The sequence below is a fragment of the Gorilla gorilla genome, chromosome X (assembly GCF_029281585.2).
Source record: "Gorilla gorilla gorilla isolate KB3781 chromosome X, NHGRI_mGorGor1-v2.1_pri, whole genome shotgun sequence".
Lineage (NCBI taxonomy): Eukaryota > Metazoa > Chordata > Mammalia > Primates > Hominidae > Gorilla > Gorilla gorilla.
This window is the reverse complement of record NC_073247.2, coordinates 130,071,284-130,097,406: the sequence shown is the minus strand read 5'-3', so window position 1 is coordinate 130,097,406 and position 26,123 is coordinate 130,071,284. Positions and strand designations below refer to the sequence as shown.

Below are 26,123 nucleotides of genomic sequence, written 5' to 3'. Positions count from 1 at the left end.
GCTCACTGCAACCCCCGCCTCCCAGGTTCAAGCTATTCTCCTGCCTCAGCCTCCCAAGTAGCTGGGATTACAGGTGCCCGCCCCCAAGCCCGGCTTATTTTTGTATTTTTAGTAGAGATGGGGTTTCGCCACATTGGCCAGGCTGGTCTCGACCTCTTGACCTCAGACGATCCGCCCTCCTCAGCCTCTCAAAGTGCTGGGATTACAGGCGTGAGCCACCGCACCCAGCCTATAAGCGGTGGCTTATTACAGTCAGCCACGCGCCTGCATTTAAAAGCTTTCTTCCCACCATCCTTCTCACTTGTGCTTCTAATCTGCATTGAGCTGGGAAACCAGATTTCCTTAATATGAAATTGTATGGTGAAGGGAGAATCTAGGGATCCTAAGGGTCTCCCCATGAGACTTTACGTACATAATCTTATTTTGAACTTTGTGGCACTTTTTTTTTTTTAATTGAACTGTTCAGAGGCTTTTTAAATGCTTATTTCTTGTTTTCAGCTGTATCTTGAGAACTCATTACCACAGAGGTGGCCAACAGATAAGTGAGGTGTTATTAATCTTCAGTATCCTTAGACAACTCAACAATTCTCTGTAAATAAGTCTCTAATGTCAAAGTAGAGATAGTAACAGTAGACTATTTCAGTGTTTATGTGCCTAAAGAAAACAACTATTCATGTTCAAGTTTGGGGATGGGAGGGAGAAATGGCGAACTAGATGTCAAGAAAATTAAGTTCTACTCTTAGCTCTCCCACTAACTAGCAGAAATATCTTAAGCAAGGGATTTTAGAGTTCCTATAATTTTAGAGAATTTTGTCTTAAGACCCTTCATTAGTTTGAGAGTGGAGATATAATTTGTACCATGATTAATGATCTAAATATTATATCCTCTAATTTCCCTTAAATTTGAAATATATAAAACATGGATATAATCAGACATACACGTACATACCCAGAAATGTCCAATAATACTTTGCTACATCTAGTTAACTAGAAAAATATTTTTTTCTCCAGTGATAGTAGGAGCTAAAAAAAAAAGAAATAAAAAAAGAAAAATAGAAAAATATTTCTTCAAAATATTCTATAGATACTAAATGGGGTAAATTGGATTTATCCTTTTTACATATTAAGGTAATTTTTTGCAGAAAAAGTTCAAATGTCTACATAAAATAACTTTATTAAACCACACACACGGAAAATTTTTCAGAAAACTCTGAAGTTACATGTAGACATATTTGAGTATTGGTGGTATGTTTTTAAAGAAAACCCGACAAACCAAAATGAGAGCTTCAAAAGTTCATTTTTTCTTTCCAAAGCTTTCATCATAGGGCACCTTTAAATCAAATATTTCTGATGCATTTACTATCTGATCAATAAATATTTATTTAAATAATAAATATGCTTCTTACAAAGTTGAACAAAAATACAAATTTCAAGAGCTAGGCTTCCTTGCTCACCTAACAGCAGAAACAAAACAAAACTCAAACTTCCAACATATTAATAGTAATTACAAATATGGTAAATCTTTAAATCAAGCAAATTAATATATTCTTCACTTTACATACTGATCTTTTTTCGTGGTGAGAACATTCAAAATTTACTCTCTCAGCAATTTTGAAACATACATTGTTATTATTATAGTCATCATGCTGTGCAATAGTTCTCCAGAACTTATTCCTCCTAACTAAAACTTTGTACCCTCTGACTAATATTTTCCCATTCCTCAGCTGCTCCCTACTCCCCCAACCCCTGGCAACTACCATTCTACTCTCTGCTTCTACGAGTTCATCATTTTTACATTCCACATACAAGTGAGATTATACAGTAGTAGTCTTCCTATGCCTGGTTTATTTCACTTAACATAATGTATTCTAGGTTTATCCATATTGCCACATATGACATGATTCCATTCTTAAGGTTGAACAGTGTTCCACTGTGTGTTGGCCATCTGTCTGTATGTCTTCCTTTCAGAAATGTCTGTTCAGGTCCTCTGCCCATTTTTAAATTGGGTTGTTTTCTGGCTACTGAGTTGTTTGAATTCCTTACATACTGTGGGTATTAATCCCTTATCAGATGTATGGTGTGTTAGTCCATTTGCATTGCTATAAAGAAATACCTAAGGCTGAGTAATTTATTAAAAAAAAAAAAAGAGGTTTAGGCTGGGCTCGGTGGCTCATGCCTGTAATCCCAGCACTTTGGGAGGCTGGGGCGGGTGGATCACGAGGTCAGGAGATCGAGACCACCCTGGCTAACACAGTGAAACCCCGTCTCTACCAAAAATACAAAAAATTAGCCGGGCATGGTGGCGGGTGCCTATAGTCCCAGCTACTCGGGAGGCTGAGGCAGGAGAATGGCGTGAACCCGGGAGGCGGAGCTTGCAGTGAGCCGAGATAGGGCCACTGCACTCCCGCCTGGGTGAAAGAGTGAGACTCTGTCTCAAAAAATAAAATAAAATAAAAAATAAAAAAGAAAGTTATTTTCATACACTAGTACACTAGGTAACATTTAGTTTATATTAACAAAGCTCATGTCTGAATATAAAATAGTTTATTACATGCTTTCTCCAGTCCCTATTCATTTAGCATTTTAATTATAGAAATTTTTTTTGACCAGGCATGGTGGCTCATGCCTGTAATCCCAGCACTTTGGGAGGCCAAGGCGGGTGGATCGTCTGAGGTCAGGAGTTTGAGACCAGCCTGGCCAATGTGGCGAAATCCCAACTCTACTAAACATACAACAACAACAAAAAATTAGCCAGGCATGGTGGCGCACACCTGTAGTCCCAGCTACTCAGGAGGTTGAGGCAGGAGTGTCGCTTGAACCCGGGAGGCAGAGGTTGCAGTGAGCCGAGATCCACCACTGCACTCCAGCCTGGGTGACAGAGCAAGATTCTGTCTCAAAAAAAAAAAAAAAAAAAAAAAAAAAGGAAGAGTATATGGATTGCTACTTCATATGATTAGGGGCATCACACAGACGCCTTTCCAGTCTCCCAACACTTCTCCCCTCTAGCTGCCCTGTGATGTCATGCAAACCTTTCCCAAAGGCCCTTGGTAAACACTGCTGGGAGAAGCAACAAGAGAGGTCATCAACATCCATGTATCAGCCAAGACAAGGCTTCAGAAGGAGCTGGAGGAATGTGGAAAGGTCCTCAAGAGGTATATATATATATATATAGTCACTATTTCAAAACATGTACGTGGCTTCAAAACACTGTTCTGGTGATTTTATAAAACGGTATAGGAATTAGTTTTCTTTTATAAACTCTGACCTGATTCAGTGATAACCTACAGATACCTGAAGCAAAATTTCATAATAAGGTCATTATTCCCAATGATAGGAGCCTAGTCACTGATGCGATGACAATAACTGCCACTTAACCACAAGTTGCCCACTGATTTTTCCATGGGAAGCAAAATGTCAAATCCTTTATAAACTCTGACATAATAGTACTGCATTCAATACAACTGAAGCAAAAAGCACAAGTATGCAAGCAAAGGGAACATTTTAGTAACCTTCTTAGATGGCTACACTTTGGAACTTGCTAAACCTGACTCTCTCATTTAGTATGTTGAGAACAGTATGCATGTACTTTATAGAAATAAATACCAATCTAACAGAAAATATATAACAGTAGTCTATTTTTAAAGAGATTTTGATGCAATATAACAACTGTGGTTTTTCTATAACAGTTATTCAAAGTGAGCATATTACCTACTGATGTTACCTAGTGTTAAAGAAATTTACAGTAATCCTTTTCAAAATCCTAAAAGGATTTTAAAAAAATCAGTCAGAAGGCAAGAGTACTTTTTTTTTCAGTGTTTGAAGGAAACTTAAGAATCATTTAGATCAACTGTCTCATTTTACATGTGAGGGAAATGATGCCATCGGTTAAATTAATCCATTAATTCAACATTTACTGATTGTTTCCATGTACCAGGCATGGTCCCAGGTATTGAGTATAAAGTAGTGAACAAAACAGACATGGTCCCTGCCATCTTAGAACTTATGCTAAGGCCTAGTGAAGACTAGGACCCAAGTTTCTTTGCTGGTTCTAATAACCCATGCAGCCTCTCTACACTAGTAAGTCTAATGTCCCTTATGGTTTCACATAGGTAGGTAGCCAGTCAAGTGAAACTGTGACCCTTTAGTAAGGCCTTAATTTATCTACAAGTAGCACCACAAATTTCTCAGGGAAAGCTTGGGGGTCCCAGAGACTGAAAGGACAACATGACATCAATCTGAAAGTACAAGAGCTATAATTTTAGCTACACAATAAAAAAAAAAGAGCAGAATCAGGAGACCTGAGTTTTAGTCCCAAATCTGCCAGTAAAAATCTATGTGACAATAAATATTTAGGGGGAGTTTTTCCAACATTTACTTACGGCTATTTCAAATATATACAAAATTGGGAGAATAATATTATAAACCCAAATATACAACATGTTGATCATGTTCAACAATGATAAAAATATCAGTACTCCTCTTCCACCCCTCTGCCAGATTATTTTGAAGCAAATCCCAGAAACCATTTCTTTTTTTTTTTTTTTTTGAGACGGAGTCTTGCTCTGTTGCCCAGGCTGGGGTGCAGTGGCGTGATCTCGGCTCACTGCAAGCTCTGCCTTCCGGGTTCACGCCATTCTCCTGCCTCAGCCTCCTGAGTAGCTGGGACTACGGGCGCCCGCCACTGCGCCCAGCTAATTTTTTTGCATTTTTAGTAGAGACAGGGTTTCACCGTGGTCTCCATCTCCTGACCTCGTGATCTGCCCGCCTCGGTCTCCCAAAGTGCTGGGATTACAGGCGTGAGCCACTGCGCCTGGCCGAAACCATTTCATTTTTAACCATAAATATTTCAGTATGCATCTAAAAAGGACAAAGATTTCTCTTTAAAACATAACCACAACACTACTATAAAATTTAACAATTCCTTATTATATACATTAATAGATTATATATATTATATATAACATGCTGTTATATAACATTCAGACTTCCCAGACTGCCCAAATTTTTGTACGTTTGGTTTATGTCAATCAAATAAGGTCCATATATTACAATCAGTTGATATGTCTCTTTCGATAAATCAGCAGGTTGTTCCCCTTCAATCTCTCTTATTTCTTGCAATTCATGTGTTGAAGAAAGTAGGTTGCTCATCCTGTAGAATTTCTCATGTCTGAATTTTGTTGATTGCATCTTCATGGTGACATGTCAGAAGAAATATTTTTTTAAAAACATGCAGGAGAGATTGGAGGGATGGAATGGGCACATATCCAAGAAAAATTGCAAAAACCTGTAAGAACATTATCAGAAAGGCTGGCACTCAGAATGTGCTAAGATTTAAAAAAAATACCGGAGACAAAGATTTTTCTTAATTTATACTCAGAACAAGCATAACAAATATAAAGTGCAGGTCTACTTATATATGGATAAGTATACATTATTATAATGTAAAAGGCTATCTCAACTTTTCTATTAAGATTACTGATAGTCAAACCAGAAAGGGAAAAACAAATTGTAGAGTGAGGAAACTGAATTCCAAGGCATTCAAGGAGATAAAAGTACCTAACTATTAATATTATAAGTGACTTCCATTCTACTCTCCCAAATTATGTCCCAGTGTATCTGAGAATTTGCAGAGCTCAATTTCCATCTAAAACCTTTGAAGAATCAGGCGAATGGAAGGGGATGATGTAAAGAAAACACTAATAGTCAACTCTGCAAAGCAGGTAGATGCCTAGATGCCACCAACTACAGACAGATTGATTTGATGTCAATTCCAAACAAATTTCTTAAACACTGTTTAATTGTTTAAGAACCCTATGCAAGGGAAAAAGATACTCATTAAGAGTCAGCAAGCATTCACAGAAGCCAATCACGCAAGATTAACCTAATTTCCTCTTCTGATAGGGTTACTGGCCTAGAATAAAAGAGAATATTGCACACACACAAAAATCTGGTTTTAAGCACTAAATTATTTTCTACCCTACCTGATGTTCTTACTAATATCTTGGATGAGCATACTGATGGCATATCTACTAAATTTGCAGATAACACAAAGTTGAGAGAGACAGGTCATATACTGGCTGACAGGACCCCAGAATATTTCTTTCTTTTTTTTTTTTTTGGGAGACAGGGTCTTGCTCTGCTGCTCAGGCTGGAGTGCAGTGGCACGATCATGGTTCACTGCAGCCTCGACCTCCCAGGCTCAAGCAATCTTTCTGCCTCAGCCTCCCAAAGTGCTGGGATTACAGGTGTGAGCCACTGCAACTGGCCACCAAAATATTTCAATGGGCTAGAACAATGGGTCAAATCTTAACAGTATGAAATGTAGTAGGGATAAATGTAAAATGCATGATGGGAGAGACATGGCTTAACAGCAAATCATGTGAAAACATTTAGGTATTTTGGTTGATTGCTCAAAGACTGTGATATGGCTGCCAAAACTACTGTGTTTTTAGGCTGAATTATCAGAACTATCATGTCCAGAGCAAGGGGAATGGTAAGTTCTACTCTACTTCTTACTGATAAAAGCACACTTAGGAACATCATATACTTTTTGAGATTCATTTTAAAAGGAACACTGATGAAACAGAACATATTCAGAAGAGAGAAATCAATTTGGTGAATGTTCTAGAAACTGAGTGGAATGATATAAAGAACTAAAGATGGCTAATCAGAAGAAGATAAGGAAGAAAAGTAGTTGTTTTCAAATGTTTGAAGCATTATGCAGCAGAACTAGGACTAAGAGTAGAAATTACAAAGAGATAGGCTTTTGTTCAACCTAACAATCTCAGTAACAACTTGAGTTTAGAAAAAGCCATGAGCTGCTTCCCTGATAAAGTATTAAAACAGAAACTCAATGATGTCTCAATAGGGATACTGTAGAAGGCTGGAACAGACAATCTCTGTGGTCTTGTTTCTATTTCTAAAGTCACAATCTCTTTAAACCTCAGTTTCCACACCTGTAAAATGAAGGAGCTGTATTAGTTGAGTCTTTAGGCCCCTTCATTCAGTCAACAAATCCTTATTGGTTATCTACCATGTGCCAGGCACTTTCAGGCATTGAAATATAAAGGGTGAGAAAGATCCAGCCCTTGCCCACAGAAAGGTCACAATCTGATAAGCTGAGGAAAATATAACACATAATTTCAATATAAGGTAACAATTGCAATGAGAGACACAAGCACATGATAACCTTGAAGCACAGAGGAGGGGCACCTAAGTGTGTATGTAAGTGGGAGAAGAGGACATATTTGGATAGGCTTTCTGGAATAGACCCTCCAGCTATTTCCACAAGACAAAATTATATAAGACTATAGAGAGCTAGAAGTGCTTTAAAACACTAAATAAATTTACACTAAACACTAACTTCAGCTTAATGCTCTAAACTGGCACTTGCTAAAGATGAATTTTTCTGCTTACTGATGGATATTGTAGACTGTCATAATAGTTTTTACAAAGGAGGAGTTGGAAATCTAACTTTTAAAAATTAATCAAGGAAAACAGAGATTTCTGATTTTTTGTTCCAGGAATCCTAAAGTTTAGGCCTAGCTCATTTGAATTAATCACTTAATGCATGCTCTAGCTGCTGTTTTTCTTTCCTTTAATTTGGCATATAATATATCTGAACAATCAGTAATCTTTCCAAGTAAAGACAAAAACTGAAGATTCACCACTGTAGACATCAAGTAATAAAAATGAAGTTTTCACAAACCAAAGAGTTTAATTATTTTAGATGTATTACAGCAGATAAGTAATCATTCTAGAATCTATTAATTACTCAATATGATCTTTAGCAAACTGGTAAAATTTCAGAATGCCTTTTGACCTTACTTTTCGGATTTTGGATTTATTTTAGAAAGTATATACAGTTAAATTTTGCACATAGGCTAATTTTCTTATTGAAGTCTGTTTTAACTTAACTTTTAAAATGTTATTCTGTATTTGATATGTGCAATGTGTACACGTAATTATGAAGCATAAAAAAATACATCCTGTCACTTACCACATTAACTGAGAATTAGCATTAATATCAGTGCAGCTACTATGTGCTTTATTCCATCTGCTTGCTGCTCCCTTAGAGGTAACCACTATCCCAGATTTCGCTTATTGTTCCCTTAATTTTTTGTTTTCAAAAATAGTTTCATCATACGTGCATGTATCCCTAAACAATATGTTGTTACATTTTTCTATTTTTTTCTTTTTTCTCCCTTTTATTTTTTTTTGAGACGGAGTTTCACTCTTATCTCCCAGGCTGGAGTACAACGGCACAATCTTGGCTCACTGCAACCTCCACCTCCCGGTTCAAGCAATTCTCCTGCCTCAGCCTCCGAAGTAGCTGGGATTGCAGGTGCCTGCCACCACGCCCGGCTAACTTTTGTATTTTTTTTAGTAGAGACGGGGTTTCACCATGTTGACCAGACTGGTCTTGAACTCCTGATGTCAGGTGATCTGCCTGCCTCTCTGCCTCCCAAAGTGGTGGGATTATAAGTGTGAGCCACGTTTTACTATTTTTGAGCTTTGAGCATTGATGCATTTTCAAAAAAAAAAAAAAAAAGCATTGGACACTAAAATAAACAGCATTGCGCTAAAAAACACTTAGTATTCCCGTGAGAGTAAAGGTTACTCTTGTCATTGCATGGTGTATTTCAATCTCACAACTGTGCCCATATCTACTAGTCTCCTGCCTCTTCCCCACCTGGGGTTGCCAGATTTAGCAACTAAAAATAAAGGATGCCCAGTTCAATTCCAATTTCAGATAAACAATGAATACATTTTTAGTATGTTTATCTGAAATTGGAATTGAACTGAGTGTCTTGTACTTTATCCAGCAACTCTACCCCACCCCCAAGTTAATTAGGTGGATAATTAATCCTACGTTCTGTTAGTGTGTGATAAAGGGACAAAGCAGGAAGAATTGCATGGCCAATGCCACTGTATAAATATTCATCTGATTTTTTAATAGTGTTCACTGAATGGGGAAAAAATTTGCACATGTGTCCATTTAGTCAGAGCTCTTCCAGACAGTGCATGCACTGAATAGGCTTAAATGCAAATACTACATGTATGGTATTATGTACATTTATCAAAAATGCTCAGCAAAAAGCAGGAAGGTATATAAACAGCTTCATTATTTTTGGCTTAGATTGCCCCACAAAACCAAGATGGCTACTGTAATACATTGACAAAATCTCTAGATATGTGATTTGACTTATAATCACTGAAACTGTCCTCAGTCAACATGTTCAAAATGAGGTTAACCTGTATAGGTCAAATAACCATCAACAGCCAACTTTCTAGATAAATATCAATTAAAATTATTTTGTCATTAAAAAGGGATTCAGTTATTACATATACAAAGTCACTTTAGAACAGTCTCCTCACTTTACAAAAAGGGTAGTAGAAATATTTGTTATATTATTTCTATATCAATCTAAAATCTGATGAGCCTTCTGCAACGTGAAGTAGAATTTGCTTCTCAATTCTATCAATGCATAATCTCACAATTTTCCCACAGCTGAAGCACTAATCGCTCCTAGATTTGAATGGCAATCAATGCAAGTATGTATTAAGAACCTATATAGATTAGATTCCCCAAATAGAAGCTAGTTGTACTGTCTTGCCTGGCTTACTGCAAAACTCATATTTTGAAATCAGCTACTGACGTGGCTGACTAGTAGGAATCTAACTTGGTTTTTCATAGCTTCTGCAAGTGGTTTTTCTCTGGGCAATTATTGGTTTTTCTCCAGGCAATTACAGGAACACCTTTTCCAATTTTAAACTCAGATCTTCAGCACTCATGTGGTATGGCCTTAAAGTAATCAGGACTTAAAATAATGGTGTAAGTGCTTAGGTGTAGTTATTATTTTTTTTTTGAGACAAGGTCTCTGTTTCCCAGACTGTAGTGCAGTGTGGCATGATCTCAGGTCATTGCAACCTTCGCCTCTCAGGCTCAAGTGATCCTCCCACCTTAGCCTCCAGAGTAGCTGGGACTACAGGCATGCACCACCACATATGGCAAATTTTTAAAAAATTTTTTAATTTTTTTGAGGAGATGGGGTTTCACCATATTGCCCAGGCTGTTCTTGAACTCTTGGGCTCAAGAAATCTGTCTGCCTTGGCCTCCCTGCCTGCCTCGGGATTACAGGCATGAGCCATTGTGCCCAGTCAAGTTGGCTTTTTAAAAATAACTTTAAATTTCTGTGCTTTCAAAGAGCCAGAGACCATAAACCACCCCACAATTAGTTTCTCATTCATTAGCTATAGACAGATCCTTCTGTCTCTTGGGCTTGGTGTTTCTCTATTCCTTACCCGAAGATTATTTAAAAACGAACAGACGAACCCTTCTGCGAACAGGAAGGAATCAGTGTGTAGACTAAACTTACATTTGCCACCTGCTTCATATTCAACTAAACAACTAGGAACTCAAAGAACCACCTCCTAAAGTACAAAAAGGAAATATCAGAGCAATCTCACACTTACCATTATTTTCAGACTTTTCTTTATACTCAATGAAAAGAATATACCAGAACAATTGAACATACAGAAAAAAATTGACTAACAAGGTCTCTTTTTATTTTCCTGTCAGTAAGAAGACTCACTTTTTTTTCAGGCCCTGAGGAAAAAAAAAGGTGGTTGGCTCTGCAGAAGCCTTTTGTCAGGTTGCAAAATTCCTAACAGACTCCTAAAGAGGTAAAAAGGAGCAATGACATGGAAGGAGGGAGTACAAAGTGAGTCAGCTAGAATAAAGCTGGTTGCTTGGGAAACATTTTTCTTACATGAAAGTGACTACAAAAGGTTCACCAGGAAATTACCCTACAGCTTGATTTTGTTTTTATCCCCCTCTATCCTTTGTTATAAGGAAAATATAAAAGTAAGATGAGCTTAAGCAGTGCACCAAGGAACTGAATCAAGCAAAGCAAAGAATAGCTTGCCTGTACAAAGAAGGCGCTAGGATTCTAAGGTCCTTGAGGTGAACAGGGTATGAGCATAGATAAGGACTTAGCCAGTCATTAAAGTAAGCAACTAATTAAAGAGTTTTGATTTCTAAAGTCCAGCAAGTTGAAACAGTAAGATTTGATAGCAAACTAAGACCGACACTGAAGTGCTAAGTCTAAACAGGGAATCACGTGTCTGGTGCTCAGGAGACACTTAACAAGAACTCTTTCTTGGGCCCACTGAGGCCAGGCAGAAAAATGATGACAACAAAAAATGAAGCAAAAAACAAAAATAAAAACAAACAAAACTAACCCTAGGTTGAACCAAAAATTAAAAACACTTCAAGTTTAGAGAACAAGAGACTGTTCTGCTTTGTTCTTAAATCTTGCTCTAAGTGCACAGCTTTTAAAATGTGGTATGTAATACTGTACACTGGAGTTGAAATGTATATAAGCACCTTCAACCTAAAGACAGTACTACTCAAACTGAAGAAATGGCATCTAAGAGAAAAATCATCTGCTGGCCTTTCAAACCTAAATAATTTGTAACAGTACCACTCTCATTCTCACAGTCCTATTTTAAGTTGACTACTAATAATTTTAAGTTGACTGCTACCAAAAGTGATAATACCAACTAAACCTGAAAAGTCTAAAAACAGCAGGAAAAAAATAAGTGCTAGGCAATCATAAATTAGTCTGATTTTCCTAGTACATCCCAAAATGTCAGGTAACTAGGCAGCAGAAAATAGAAATCACTCGAATGTCCTTGGATGCAAAGCAATACTGGTTTATTAACAACATTCACAAAAAGCTGAGAATAGTTATGACAATTATCTAATAGGATATTAACTGAATCTTCAAGATGTGAATTATTACTTTTATTACCTTTTGAAAGGACATTTAAATTTTAAATACTATGAAAGCATAGCAGATTATATCTAAAATTAACTAATAATTATCAATGATATTAATAGAAATAGTTAGAAAATTTGGCACAATGGCCCTATGTTTTTTGAAAGGTTTTGTGGCAATATTTGTAAATGATCTTTAATGAAATCAAAGGAAACTTTGTTGTGAAATATACATCTGTTCACATACAGGGTAATTACAAAACTTCAAGTGGACCTTCTCACAATTATATCTTATCTAAAATGACAACCTGATTTTTCAAAAATGATATATGTAGTGCAGCTTTATGCCATATTCCTAAAAGAACAGCTTGATAATGTATTTACTGACATAAACAGAAAACCACTTTCCTGGGCCTACTCAAGGATTCCAAACTAAAAACATTCTATTCTGCACATTCACAACCATTCAATAAATACCTACAGTAAAACAATAACACCAAGGTAAGGCAGCTATATCACCATGTCCCAATTTGTTAAAGTAGGTTAGAATAAAAGTCAAATCTATTAATGACTTAAAGTAACTTCCCGTAAAATCAAGACAGAAACAGATAACTAAATTTATGCCTGCCTAGAGAAATCAATATCTAATGCAATCATGCTAGATCACTGTTACTTTTGAAAAAGTAAACAAGATGTTGGGCTACAGGCCGTATTACAGAAGGTTTATCAAGCTAAAGTGCTAAGATTTTTTTTTGGTTTTGAGATGGAGTCTCACTCTGTCGCCCAGGCTGGAGTGCAGTGGTGTGATCTTGGCTCACTGCAGCCTCTGTTTCCCAGGTTCAAGGGATTCTCCTGCATCAGTCTACTGAGTAGCTGGAGGAGCTCCTGTGTGCCACCATGCCCGGCTAACTTTCTGTATTTTTAGTAGAGACGGAGTTTCACCATGTTGGCCAGGCTGATCTGGAACTCCTGACCTCAAGTGATCCACCTGCCTCGGCCTCCCAAAGTGCTGGGATTACCGGTGTGATACACCATGCCTGGCCATATTAATATGGTTTTGTAAGTTACCTAAAACATTAAATGGAGTACTAATCTGTGTGTGGTGGTGGTTTTTTCTTTTTTGTTTGTTTTAGACGGAGTCTCGCTCTGGCGCCAGGCTGGAGTGCAGTGGTGCGATCTCGGCTCACTGCAATCTCCACCTCCTGGGTTCAAGCGATTCCCCTGCCTCAGCCTCCCAAATAGCTAGGACTACAGGCATGCGCCATCATGCCCAGCTAATTTTTAAAAACTTTTTGTAGAGATAGGTCTTGCTACATTGCCCAGGCTGGTCTCAAACTCCTGGCTTCAAGTGATCTGTCCACCTCAGCCTCTCATGGCACTGGGCATGAGCTTCTGTACCTGGCCAATCCTTACTTTGAGCAAAACAGGTAAACATATTTAAAATTTAAAACTATTTTAGTTATATGAATTCTGAAGTTTTTAAGAGTTAAAAAAGTTTGTCAAATAAATATAAAAAAAGAAAGACATATGGCTTTTTAAAAATAAAGACCCATACAACTATCCAGTCTTTACTGTTCTCTTCCTGTTTATTCAAGGGCTACAAAAGAAAGATAACACTTCCTATTAGTTTTCTAAACAGTTTTCTCAAATTAAAATGAATTAATCTAAAGGCCAAACATTCTTTCTACAACCTATAGAAATCATTTTTGTTAAAAGCTGGGTTATTTGGTAGCTGCTGATGATCAAGATGCTTTTAAGTCATTTTTAGCTAGTTTGTGACTACAGGCGTGTACTACCATGCCCAGCTAATTTTTTGTATCTTTAGTAGAGATGAGGTTTCACCATGTTGGCCAGGATGGTCTTGATCTCCTGACCTCATGATCTGCCCGCCTTGGCCTCCCAAAGTGCTGGGATTACAGGCATGAGCCACCGCGCCCGGCTTTGTGTGTTTTAAGTGTCGGGGTCTCACTCTGTTGCCCAGGCTGGAATGCAGTGGCGTGATTATGGCTCACTATAGCCTTGAATTCTTGGGCTCCAGTAATCCCCTTCTATGCCCACCTAGCTGGGACTACGGGCAAGTACCACCATGCCTGGCTAAGTTTAAAAAAAAAATGTTAGAGACAGGGTTTCACTGTGTTGGCCAGCGTGGTCTCAAGTATCTGGCCTCAAAGGGTCTTCCTGCCTCAGCCTCCTGGGTAGCTGGGATTACAGGCATGAGCCACCACACCTGGTGGGGTACTAATTTTTAAAAGTAAATGCCAGTAACTTCTAAATAAAAACTAGCATTCTAAAGCACCTGTCGCGAGCCCCCCTTTTTAAAAATTTAAATTGATAAATTCTATTAGTGAACTACTCAGACTTCAAGATTTCTTGTTTTTCTTCTTTTGAGTTCACTGCTCATCACCAAAGATGAGCAGAGGAACAAAACTCAAACCAAACTATTTATTTTTTAAAATTAAAGAAAACCTACTGTTATTATCTTTGATAAAAGTTTTGATGGTAAACTAATGACTGAACTGAGATTGTCGTGTAACTGACAGCTTTTAATTATTCATGTTTTCCTGCAATATCATGAATAACAAAAACTCAAATATATTTCAGTAAAATTTGCCATTAAGTACTTTATTTTCTAAATTTAATTTCTATGCTTTATGTACTTGAATTTCTACTTCTATATTCTTTTTCTAATGAAATATATATCAGGCCAGGTACAGTGGCTCATGCCTGTAATCCCAGCACTTTGAGAGGCCGAGGTGGGAGGATCACGAGGTCAAGAGATTGAGACCATCCTGGCCAACATGGTGAAACCCCATCTCTACTAAAAATACAAAAATTAGCTGGGCATGGTGGCATGCCAGCTACTCCGGAGGCTGAGGCAAGAGAATCGCTTGAACCCGGGAGGTGGAGGTTGCAGTAAGCCGAGAGTGTGCCACTGCACTCCAGCCTGGTGACAGAACAAGACTCTGTCTCAAAAAAAAAAAAAAGAAAGAAAGAAATATATATCAATGACCAATGACTTGATATATATATTCTACAAAAATCTTCAATTATCTAGAATGCTTACCTACAGAACACACTATGTAGGTCAAGTTTAAGCCCTTTACTATTTATTATTACAAATTGTTCAATCTTATTTATATCTTAAACAGTAATTACTAATCATTTAATTTTTTTGTAATTACCCAGCTATTAGGAATACATTTTTCCCATTAGTTTGAAAGCCAATAGAGGTTTGATTAGGTAGGCAGTCACAAAGAGTGACAAAGCAGTCACTCTCTGTGACTGCTACAAAACACATTTGAAGGGAAAGAGAAAAAGAAACATTGTGCTTCTAGTTAGAGGCTTGTGGCCAAAAAAATGAATCAGTTATACTAAAATAAAAACAAAACACAATACAGTACTGTGGCCTAACTAAGCAACTGACAACAATCTATAAAACAATTGTAGGAAAAAAAAAATCTGGGATTAAGACTTTTTGACATGGCACTGAAACCCAAATCAGCAATGGCTCATATCCTGAGGGGGTTTCCCTTAGGAACAAAGACCATAACCCTCTGAAATGCAGTGAACAGTGTCTGGGATTCCAGCTTTTTCAGAAGCAAGGTCATTTTCTGACCTGGCTACCATACCGTAATCAATTATGTCAAAGCTTAAAATGAAGGGCATAAAAATACTGCTTTTCATTGTTTGAAACAGTAACTTTTTAAAAGAACTTTGAAAACAAATGCGCACCGTTAGTTAGCATTATGGTGTTATGGTGTTATCGTTCTTTGCATGTAACATGTAGCACTATAATATTTCTTTCTTACTGTGAACACATTCATTCCTGAAAAAAAAGTTGGTAACAAGGAACTGATAGGAATGCAGGATAACTGGCAACACCACCCAAGGTTTCACTGTTAACATTTAATATTTACTGGGTATAGGATGTCCCCAAGTTATGAAGATCCTATACATCCAAAGCACTCTCTTTGCCTCAGCTCCCTTACCTACCTCCTCTTATAGGAACTGGTATCTGTGTGTGTTTAGGGGTGACTGGAGATTGGAGAGAACCAGGAAGTTCAAAATCAGAACCAATTGTGAAGAGCAGTAGATACCACAGAGCATGCTTACTCACCACCCGCCTCCCCAACTAAACCTTGTGTGCACTGCTAGACATAACTGTGGACTATGCTGGGAAATAAGGCAAAGGTTAAAAGTCAACAGCTAAGGGCTATGATCTGGGACATAATAGGCACAGTAAGGTGCACTTAAAGGAAAAAGGACTGATCTCAATCATTAACCTTAACCCTTAAGCCAAGCTAATAAAGATAAAATACCCACTGCAAAATACAGACAAATCTACTTGCTTTCACTCACAAAGCTACTAGTTTTATCAAGCTACTTGTTCATTCTGCTCACCCATCTTTCACTAATCCAATGACTAAGCACCACCTGTAACACTAAAGTCTTTACCAACTTGTCCACCATATCCAATGCAACCAATTTTTCCCTTACTCCTTCCAAAAGTTCCCACCCTTTATATTTCTTCCATCACTGACCCTTCTCGGTTTTAAGGGACAAGAAGTAGTTATACTAGGAAATCTCTGTACTAATGACATTGACTAAGCTAGGAAAGAAAAAGCTGGCAGTGAAAGGGGTGGAGTTGGGGCTGAGTGAAATGTTCAATCCACCTGCCATTTTAGTTTGGCATGGATAGGTAATATATTTTAAAAGACAGATTTAAAAAAAAATTCAATTGTTAACAGTACTGCTAATAACCAGAAAGATGATTCCCTTAGTCTTCCAATTTCAATAAATACTTTCAGGCACAGAATTAAAAGAGGACTATGGATATTAAGTTCATCCACAGCTATTCTTACCAGTTCAAGAACAATGTCAGAAAGAATACTCCCACCTCTTCTCTTGAGCTTGCTTAGTAATCAGGATGCTTGCTCCTGCGACAGTGAGTTTGCATACAGCACTACATACTATTTATAGGTTCTCTAGAAAGTTTGATCTGTGGTTCATAAGAATGCCCATGGTTCAATGAGTTTTGTACTGGAATAGTCTATTACAATTAGTAGTGGCCAAGTAGGTTTTATACAGATATAGATAGCTTGTTACAGGTATGGCTTGTTCTGTATAGGATACCTATTAGAAAATACCATTCAGTGTATACCTATGTAACAAAACTGCACGTTCTGCACATGTACCCCAGAACTTAAAGTATAATAAAAAAAAATACCATTCAAGTTTTCCCTCAGAAGTTTCAAAAAATCTTATATTTCATCCTCAGATTTTTTAAAAAACTGACTCCCCCTTTGAAAAATTTTAAAGATCAGGACTCTGTGGAGAAAGTGAAACCGGTCTTAAGTCTATTTGTACAATTAAAGATTTCCTTGAAGCATTATCATAATTTAACTATAGTTTTTTTTTTTTTTAAGAGACAGAGTCTGGCTCCATCGCCCAGGCCAGAGTACAGTGGCGTGACCATAGCTCACTGCACCCTCGACCTCCTGGGCTCAAGCAATCCTCTTGCCCCAATCTCCCAAATAGCTAGAACTATAGGCATGCACCATCATGCCCAACTAATTTTTAAAAACTTTTTGTAGAGATGAGGTCTTGCTACATTGCCCAGGCTGGTGGTCTCAAACTCCTTGCTTCAAGTGATCCCTCCACCTCAGCCTCTCATGGCACTGGGATTACAGGCATGAGCTTCTGGTACCTGGCCAATCCTTGTTTCGAGCAAAACAGGTAAACATATTTATAATTTAAAACTATTTTAGTTACATGAATTCTGAGGTTTTTAAGAGTTAAAAAAGTATGTCAAATAAATATAAAAAAAAAGACCCATACAACTATTCAGTCTTTACTGTTCTCTTCCTGTTTATTCAAGGGCTACAAAAGAAAGATAACACTTCCTATTAGTTTTCTAAACAGTTTTCTCAAATTAAAATGAATTAATCTAAAGGCCAAACATTCTTTCTACAACCTATAGAAATCGTTTTTGTTAAAAGCTGGATTATTTGGTAGCTGCTGATGATCAAGATGCTTTTAAGTCATTTTAGCTAGTTTGTGATGATACTGAGTCTAAAATCACATTTGCAAATATATTTCCTAAATGGTCACCCTCGATCTGGAAATTGATTCTACTTGTTATTATAAAGGGATGGCTATTGGATGCAGTGATGCAATGCATTCAATCTTCAGGGCAATGACTAACACTGGATTGAGAAAATTAGTATGAGGAAATTGCTGCCTAAACATGTTTTTGTTAAATTATATATGTTTAAAATGTTTAAAAAGGTTTGGAGACAAAAAGGTTTTGTGGACTTAAAAAACAACTGACTCTGATGGAATGCCAAACTGTGAACTGCCAGACAGTTGCAGCTGGTAATAGAACTCTAAGACCTGAAGCGCTCTGGCAGAACCTGATTATATGGTAATCCTAGTATCTGAGAGAAGGCAAAAGAGCTAGAAGAATAACTGATAGACTGGTTGCTATAGTAACCAAGATAAATTTGTATACTGACTGAGGAAAAACATCAGGGTTGCCATCAGGTATGAGGCCCACATTATGTCGTAGGTGCTTTTTCCTCGGTTTTGAATCATGAGATGACAGACTAACACAAAGACTGCTGAGTTTGAAATAAGGGAATAGAAAGAGTTTCACTCTGAAGAGTAAGGAAAGCACCCTATTAAAGGTTTAGCTGGTTAGCTGAATAATATCCAACAGTGAGAGGGGAACAGACCTTGTGAAAGTTTGTAGATATTAGCCTAACTATGGATAGAAATGAGAAACATAGGTTATTTATCAATTCAAGCTAAATATCAGTAGGACATCATAAAGTACCTACAATTTTTGTTACTTTAACTTTGATTTGAGGTATTTCTTATAGGTTATTAATCTCTTAGAGAAGGGGTTATTTAATTCATGCTGTGAACATGTGTATCAAAATGATGGGATTTGTCTTATCTCAGTTATCCACGCCCCAGGAAGCAGCACTGTAACTTGGTCTCTATACCTACTGCTGGGGCTACCTTTACCTCTTCCACCTCCATCACCACAACCTGCATGATCTCTTTATACTCCCTTCCTCCACCTCCACTACTACCCCAGGAAGTAACTACCAAAATTGCAGAGTATGAGGAGGAAACAAGCAGCCTCTTAAAGGTGCTTGCCTGGCAAATTCACCTGATTCTGTCAAAGTCTTAACAATGAACTTAAGAGTACAAACACATGGAGTGTTGGGTAATGTAAAGGTTAGACAGTAAGTCTAAAATACCAATAATTAGAAATTATTTTCTGTTTAAGACCACCACTATACTTCACATCCTAAAACTATTTAGGTTTTTAATATTTTTTAAAACCAAGGGACAGGTGCAGTGGTGCATACCTGCAATCTCAGCACTTTGGGAGGTCGAGGTTGGGTGGATCAGTTGAGCCCAGGAGTTTGAGACTAGCCTGGGCAACATGGTGAAACCCCATCTCTACAAAAAAAAAAAAAAAAAATACATATATATATATATATATATATAGAAAAATTAGCTGGGCGTGGTGGTGCACATATGTGGTCCCAGCTACTTGGGAGGCTGAGGTGGGAGGATCACCTGAGCCTGGGGAGGTCGAGGCTGCAGTGAGCTGAGATTGCACCATTGCGCTCTAGCCTGGGTGACAGAGTGAGACCCTGTCTCAAAAAAAAAAAAAAAAACAAAAAACAAAAAACAAACAACACAAACTTTATCTGTCCTATCTTATGAAGTAGATTATCACAAGAAGAGAATAAAGTTTCCAATTTACAGGAGTTTATACAGATTCAATTTGAGCCCCCAAATTGCCATGCCACTATGGACTATCCTATCCCCATGAGTTACCAATTGACAGTTAGATGTCACTAAATATAAATTATTTGTTTGTTTATTTATTTATTTATTTTTGAGACGCAGTCTTGCTCTGTTGCCCAGGCTGGAGTGCAGTGGCATGACCACAGCTCACCGTAAACTCCGCCTCCCGGGTTCAAGCGATCCTCCTGCCTCAGCCTCCCGAGTAGCTGGGTGTGTGCTACCATGCTCGGCTAATTTTCGTATTTTTAGTAGAGATGGGGTTTGACCACTTTGGCCAGGCTGGTCTCGAACTCCTGACCTCAGGTGATCCACCCGCCTCAGCCTCCCAAACTGCTGAGATTACAGGCGTGAGTCATGGTGCCCGGCCGGATGTCACTAAATTTAGAACTTGAATTTACTAACTAATATGTAGAGGGTTGTTTTTTCTCACTTCAATATGATGTTACATGAGTATGATAAAACAGCATTTGTAAATATACTTCTATCACTCCTCAAAGCCTTCAGTAATCAAATTTGTGATCAAATGTCAACTCATCAACAAACAGCCATTTTTAAGGAAACTTCCCTAAAGTAATAAATATTGCACAGGTATTTTTTAAATTAAAACTTGTATCAATTTTCAATTCAGAGAGAAATGTTTCTGACACCTAAGTAAAGTGAGAAGCTGAGTTTTCAACAAAGGCAGCTACAAACCTTTTTGTTTTTCAGACCTAACAATTATTTAGGACAGTTTGGTCTCAGTTCCCATGACTTAAGATTTTATCATTATTCCTATCTGAATATGGTAGATTGCAGTTAATACTAACTAAATGCCTAAGAATAAAATAATACAAATAATCACTGTTCTTAGACAAGCTATTTTGCCATTGTTTTTCACTTTCACTTGGAAAAAACTAGTAAGCAAAGCTTAGGATTCTAAAATAGTTCAAGACCTCTGATAGGCAAGGTATGAAGAAACAGTCAAGTAAACCATCTTAAAAGCCCAGCTAATAGGGTAAGTGCCAGAAACCTATGGCAGGAATAGCCGGTAATACTTTCCCTTCTTCCGCAGACATGGTAGCATGGTATAAGTGAGGAATCAAGAGACCTGGGCTCTAGTTCCAAGTCTGCCCTTATTAGCAATGTGTCACTTTCCCTCTCAGACCCTAAATTTCACTTTCAGTTAAAAGGGAAGGCTGGGCTAAAATGATCTCCAGTCCCTTCCTACTCTAAAAATGTTATGATTCTATCCTTCTTCCAAGGCCTCAAAAATATTTTGGCTGCCACTAAAAAAGAGTGCTGAAAATGTTACATTTATTTTTACAACATGTTCTCAGTGCCAGCCTTTAGTATGTGTAAGTATAAACCACATGAGTTAGCAGGGGCATTCATCTCATATATAATTTACCCAGTAAATACTTAATTTCAAATTTATGGGTCTTGAACTATGTACCAAATACCATTACGTTAAACTAAAAGATTTAAAAAAAATCACGAAAGATTTACCAAGAACAAAAGCTTATCAATACAAGCACACTATTAAACCTCAATATAAAGACATTTAGAGTTGGAAGGGTTCTCAACAGTGTAATCCCCTCAATTTAAAGATGAGGAAATAAAATGACTCACAGTGCAGGGCTCTTTTCTAGTGTACCACACAATTCCTCTTCTCTTTCCTGCTCTATCAAAAGACAGCCCGGTAGCAGAAAGAACGCCAGACAGTCAAACTGATCCGGGTTCTAGACCTAGCTCCACCATTAATTTGCTGTGGCAGCTTTTACAAGTTGCTTTCTCTCTCTAGGTTTCAGTTTTCACAACATTTTACACGAAGGAGTTTAACTAGATGTCCCTTCTAGCTGCAACAGGCTATGATCTTGCAAAATTCCTATCTGACAAAACAAAAATACACATTGCTGAAAGAAAGTGGAATTTCTTGCCAAGAGAACAAAAAAGTTTGGGCTGCTGGTTTTAATGGAGATGTATCAGTTCAATTCAGCAACTTGGTCCTAAAGCATTTTACTCCAGAATTTACCAGGGGAGGATCTCTGTCCACCTCTCTGTCACTGCTCTCATCGCCCTCCACATAAAAAAAAAAAAAAATACTGGACTAGGAGTCTGAAGAGCTGGTTTCAAATCCCACTTGTGCCACTTAAAAGCTCTCTCCTAGGACAAATTCACTTAACCGTGTCTGAGTCTAAGGTTCCTAGGCCAGGCGCAGTGGCTCACGCCTGTAATCCCAGCACTGTGGGAGGCCGAGGCGGGCAGACCATGAGGTTAGGAGTTCAAGACCAGCCTGACGAACATGGTGAAACCCCGTCTCTACTAAAAATTAGCTGGGTGTGGTGGCACACACCTGTAATCCCAGCTACTCAGGAGGCTGAGGCAGGAGACTCTCTTGAACCCGGGAGGCGAAGGTTGCAGTGAGCAGAGATCGTGCCACTGCACTCCAGCCTGGGCAACAGAGCGAGACTCCATCTCAAAAAAAAAAAAATGTTCCTCATATGTAAAAATGAAGATAAAAATGAGAAAACCTGGGCCTGGCGAGATGGCTCATGCCTGACAGTAATCCCAGCGCCCTGGGAGACTGAGGTGGGAGGATCACTTGAAGCCAGGAGTTTGAGACCAGCCTGGGCAACATAGCAAGACCCCATCTCTAAAAAAACCTTTAGCTGAGCAGGGTGGTATGCACCTGTGGGAAGATAACTTGAGCTTAGGAGTTTGATGCTGCAGTGAGCCATGATCTCACCACCTCTCCAGCCTGGGCAACAGAGTGAGGCCCTATCTTGAAAAAAAAAAAAAAAGAAAAGAAAAGAAAAGAAAAAAGAAAAGAATAAAGAAAACCTGACCTAAAATATCAATAAAAAAGCATTATAAATACGGCATATATTGCAAAGCTGGGCAAGTGAAGATCATCTGCCACTGTAGAAAAGTAGGCTGTACTGGAATTAAAAGTCTCTAAAAAAACTGGGCTGATTTTTAACTTATTAAATTTGCTTTCAAAGAGTAGATTAACAAAGCCGAAGACATCATTGGAAGGAAAATGCAAGAAATAAATTAATTTTAGGAAACAGCCTGTGTATTAGGATTGTGCTAATTAACAAAACATGAGATAAGTCTCCACTGCCTATTCAGTTTACTACAATTTGTTGACATAGTCTGTGTACTCCCAAACACACAACAGCAAGGAACATTTCTGAAGTGCCCAAATTCAGTCTATTAACCTTAGAAATTGTATAGTTTGCCACTCCAGATCATATCAAGGAACAGAACATATTTCTGATGACCAATATCTAGTAAGGCAATCTGTTTCCACAAATCAAGATTTCTCACTACATTTCTAGGTTATAAGTTGCCCACCCAGATCTCCTCACGGTGTCTTATGCAAATGATACAACCTTCCACAAAGGATAGAGGAAAATGTAAATGATGCTAACCTTTTTCTGCCCTCAGTGCTGCCAGTTCTTTTCAGATGCAATTCTCCAGATTAGTCTATTCTCTTTCCAATCCTCTAATACAGAAAAGAGCCCTGAAATCCACAAACTGACCCTGTAGTTTTATCCATAGAACTCAACACACTTAGTAATTGGGCAGGTTAAAGTTAAAATTAGAAAGCTGAGTTCCAAAAAAATCTTTTTCAGTTTTCACCTAATATCAGAGGATCAAAGTGCTTGAGAAGCTGTATTATCTCATGAGGGAAGAAGTGACTCTATCAATTCTATCACAATGACTCATCCGGTTTAGATAAGTAAAATAGGTCCAAGTTCTATATATCTCCCAAAATAAGCTTTGTGTAAAGTTAACAAATTTGCCAATGCCAAGAAAGGAAGGAGAAAAGCATGAACATTTTGAATGCTTTCTCTGTGCCCAGGTACTGGACTAGACAGTTTACACAGGTCATGACATAACTTGCGTCCTTTGAAATTAAACTTATTCAGTGGAAAGAACAATATCCACAGAGTAGTTCTAAACTGATCAGCTCATAAACTGATGATTTCCCTCCCCTACCCCAATACACACACACAAAAGTACCAAAGGTCTTGGTCTCTCATTCAATCTGAATTGTCAGTTCATTACTTTGAAGGGAAAACCACACACACAAAAATTAAGTTTCACGGAAATCCAATACATTTCAAAACCCAAATGTATTTCCTATGCTCTACACCTAGCTCTAAACTTGTCTCAGATATTGAACTTGAAGGAGATTCGGTGCCATCTCAAGATTGGCCACTGCCACCCCAAAATCCCACAACAGTGACATGAAGGTTGGTGGAAAGACAAACATCTGAAATCTACCAACGTACATTGCTTTCTGATTTTATTACTGTAACTTTTTGGTGCATATTGTGTATAAACATACATTAGTTTTTAGAATGACTTCTAGCATGCATGGCTAACTATACTTGCAACACAGCGGGTTATTTCTCCCACGGAGTGTGAGAATTGAAGGCAGTGAACTTCTCGAACCATATTAGTCCTTTATACTAACATCTACATTTTACCAATCCTCAAGTTCTTACAGCATGAAAATATATTTCACTGCCTCTATCTCCACGTACATTCGTAGGGGAGTTCGGCGAAATCGCTTTAAAGCACTACCCCAACTTTGAAAAGTGGAGAAGTGGGTAAGTAAATACAAGTCCTAGTCAAGCGAGCATTCCAACTACTGTACTTCCTACTCAGAATCACCCATATTAATCACCACTAAAACATCTTGCAGAATTAGATAAAGAACACAAAGCTGGGGCTGTCCTTCCAATCACCAGATTACTCAGCACTTGTTTGTCCCTCTGCAGTCAGTTGTGCACATTTCTTCTGTCTGGCCCTCCTTTTAGACCGCATTCTTCCTAATAGGGACCGTGTATTCGATTTCCTTTACCTCACGATAAGGTGTTATTTTAATAAAACACTGTTGATCTAGAGTACATTCGCTAGAGAGAGGACTTTCTTAAGCAAATACCCAACCTTCCCCCCGCTCCTTTTCGCTGTGTGCAAGAAAAAGAGGACGGCAAATAGGGGAGAGTTACAGCCACCTCGGAAGTGAATAGGTAAGTTAGCGGTAAACGGGAGAATAAAAAACTACAAGTTACATTTCTCCTGTTACTGCTCCTTTAATCTACGGTCCCCGAGGCCAAAACGGATGTTTGAAAGGTAAGCTCAGAACCCCACAGATACAAATCTCCGACTCAGGCACGTAAGCTGTTCCCCCTCACAGAAGGCTGGATCAGAAGAGAAACGGGCTCCGAGACCGACCCTGGGACCGTTCAGTAGGGAAACGGCCGGGAGGCTGCCTGAGGTGGCTGACTCCCCCTTCTCCGAGTCACCCCGCCCTAAGAAGCCCCAGGTCTGGGTTCTGAAGTCCTCCAGTGAGACGGGGAGGAACAGCGGTGGCGGACACAGCGGGACCTGGGAGGGGTGTAGGGGGAAGACACAGGAGATGCGGGGGGCTTGGGATGCCCGGCTTCCTGCCACAGCTGCAGTCACTTACCCCACGGGGTAGCCGCCCCCTAGGTGCACATCTTCAGGGGCATCATAGAATTCCTCGGTGTCGCTTTCCGACGCCATTTATAGGACACACCCGCGGGTGAGGGGGCCGGCGCCGCCTGGAGGAAGGGTGACTCTTGTCTCCTCCTCGTCGACCTCCACCCGGGCGAGACTGGGGAAGTGGGTCTCGGGCGAGGCTGAGGGAGCAGACGACCTGTAGCGAGGAGACTGTTAAGGAAAGGGGGCCGCCCTCAGTTGCCGGGCTTCGGGAATGACCGGCAAAGCGGCCGCCTGAAGAGGCGGCGGTTGGTCCAGGGAATGTTGCTGCCACCGCTCCCAGTGATAGGTGTATAAGGAGCGCGAAAGAGGCGGTGGCTCCTCGCAGTAGGGGAAGAAGGGCGCGCCGGCTACAGCGGCTCCAGTTTCTCCCGCAGCAGCAATTTACAGCAGCTGGAAGAGCTAGTTGCCCGCAAAATACCGACGCGCACCTACCCTCGCGAGATTTCGGAGGGGCGGTAATACGCGGGCGGGGCGAAGAGGTGGCGGGGGCGGTTCCAGAGAGGCAGCGCTCGGATTACTTCTGCCCGAGAAGCCTATCAAAACGGCGCAAGCGCGTTGAGGGCGTTCGGTGAGGGCCGGAAGTAGCCGAGAAGGGAGGGGGTGAGCCTCCCGAAGGGAGGAGTCTAGGACCTGCGCAGGAGCAGCGTGGTGCCCTGGCTCTGAGAGCGCGCGCCCGACGTAGGTGGGGTCAGGCAGAAAGTCTTACTCCCTAACTCTGCAGTTCCAAAGAGACGCGTTTTGAGAGGGATGATTTTGAGTCGGTCTTTTACTTGTAAAGAAATACTCTCGGGAAACGTTGGTGTGGACATTTTGGCGTATATTTACGATGTCTTACAATCCAAGCCCGGAATGTCCCACCCTAGGGCGTCGGCAGGTCCACCACCTCTGGCGTTACGAGAATAACTCGCCCTTACTCACTACGAGATCTCTAATTGAGATCCCTAGATATGATCCTGCCGGCCAGAGGGTGGGGTCCTTGAGATATACACGGGGA

At 39.2% G+C, this 26,123-nt stretch overlaps 1 protein-coding gene across 1 annotated transcript in view; it reads right to left on the bottom strand.

Annotated features, from left to right (window-relative positions):
* WDR44 (WD repeat domain 44) overlaps window positions 1-25,675 on the bottom strand; it is a 100,965-nt gene extending 75,290 nt beyond the window's left edge. Inside the window, exon 1 of the mRNA XM_004064760.4 lies at window positions 25,074-25,675. Within this exon, the coding sequence (XP_004064808.1) occupies window positions 25,074-25,150 (77 nt within the window). The 5' untranslated portion in view covers window positions 25,151-25,675. The remainder of the gene's footprint in view (window positions 1-25,073) is intronic.
* Window positions 25,676-26,123: the final 448 nt, after the last annotated feature.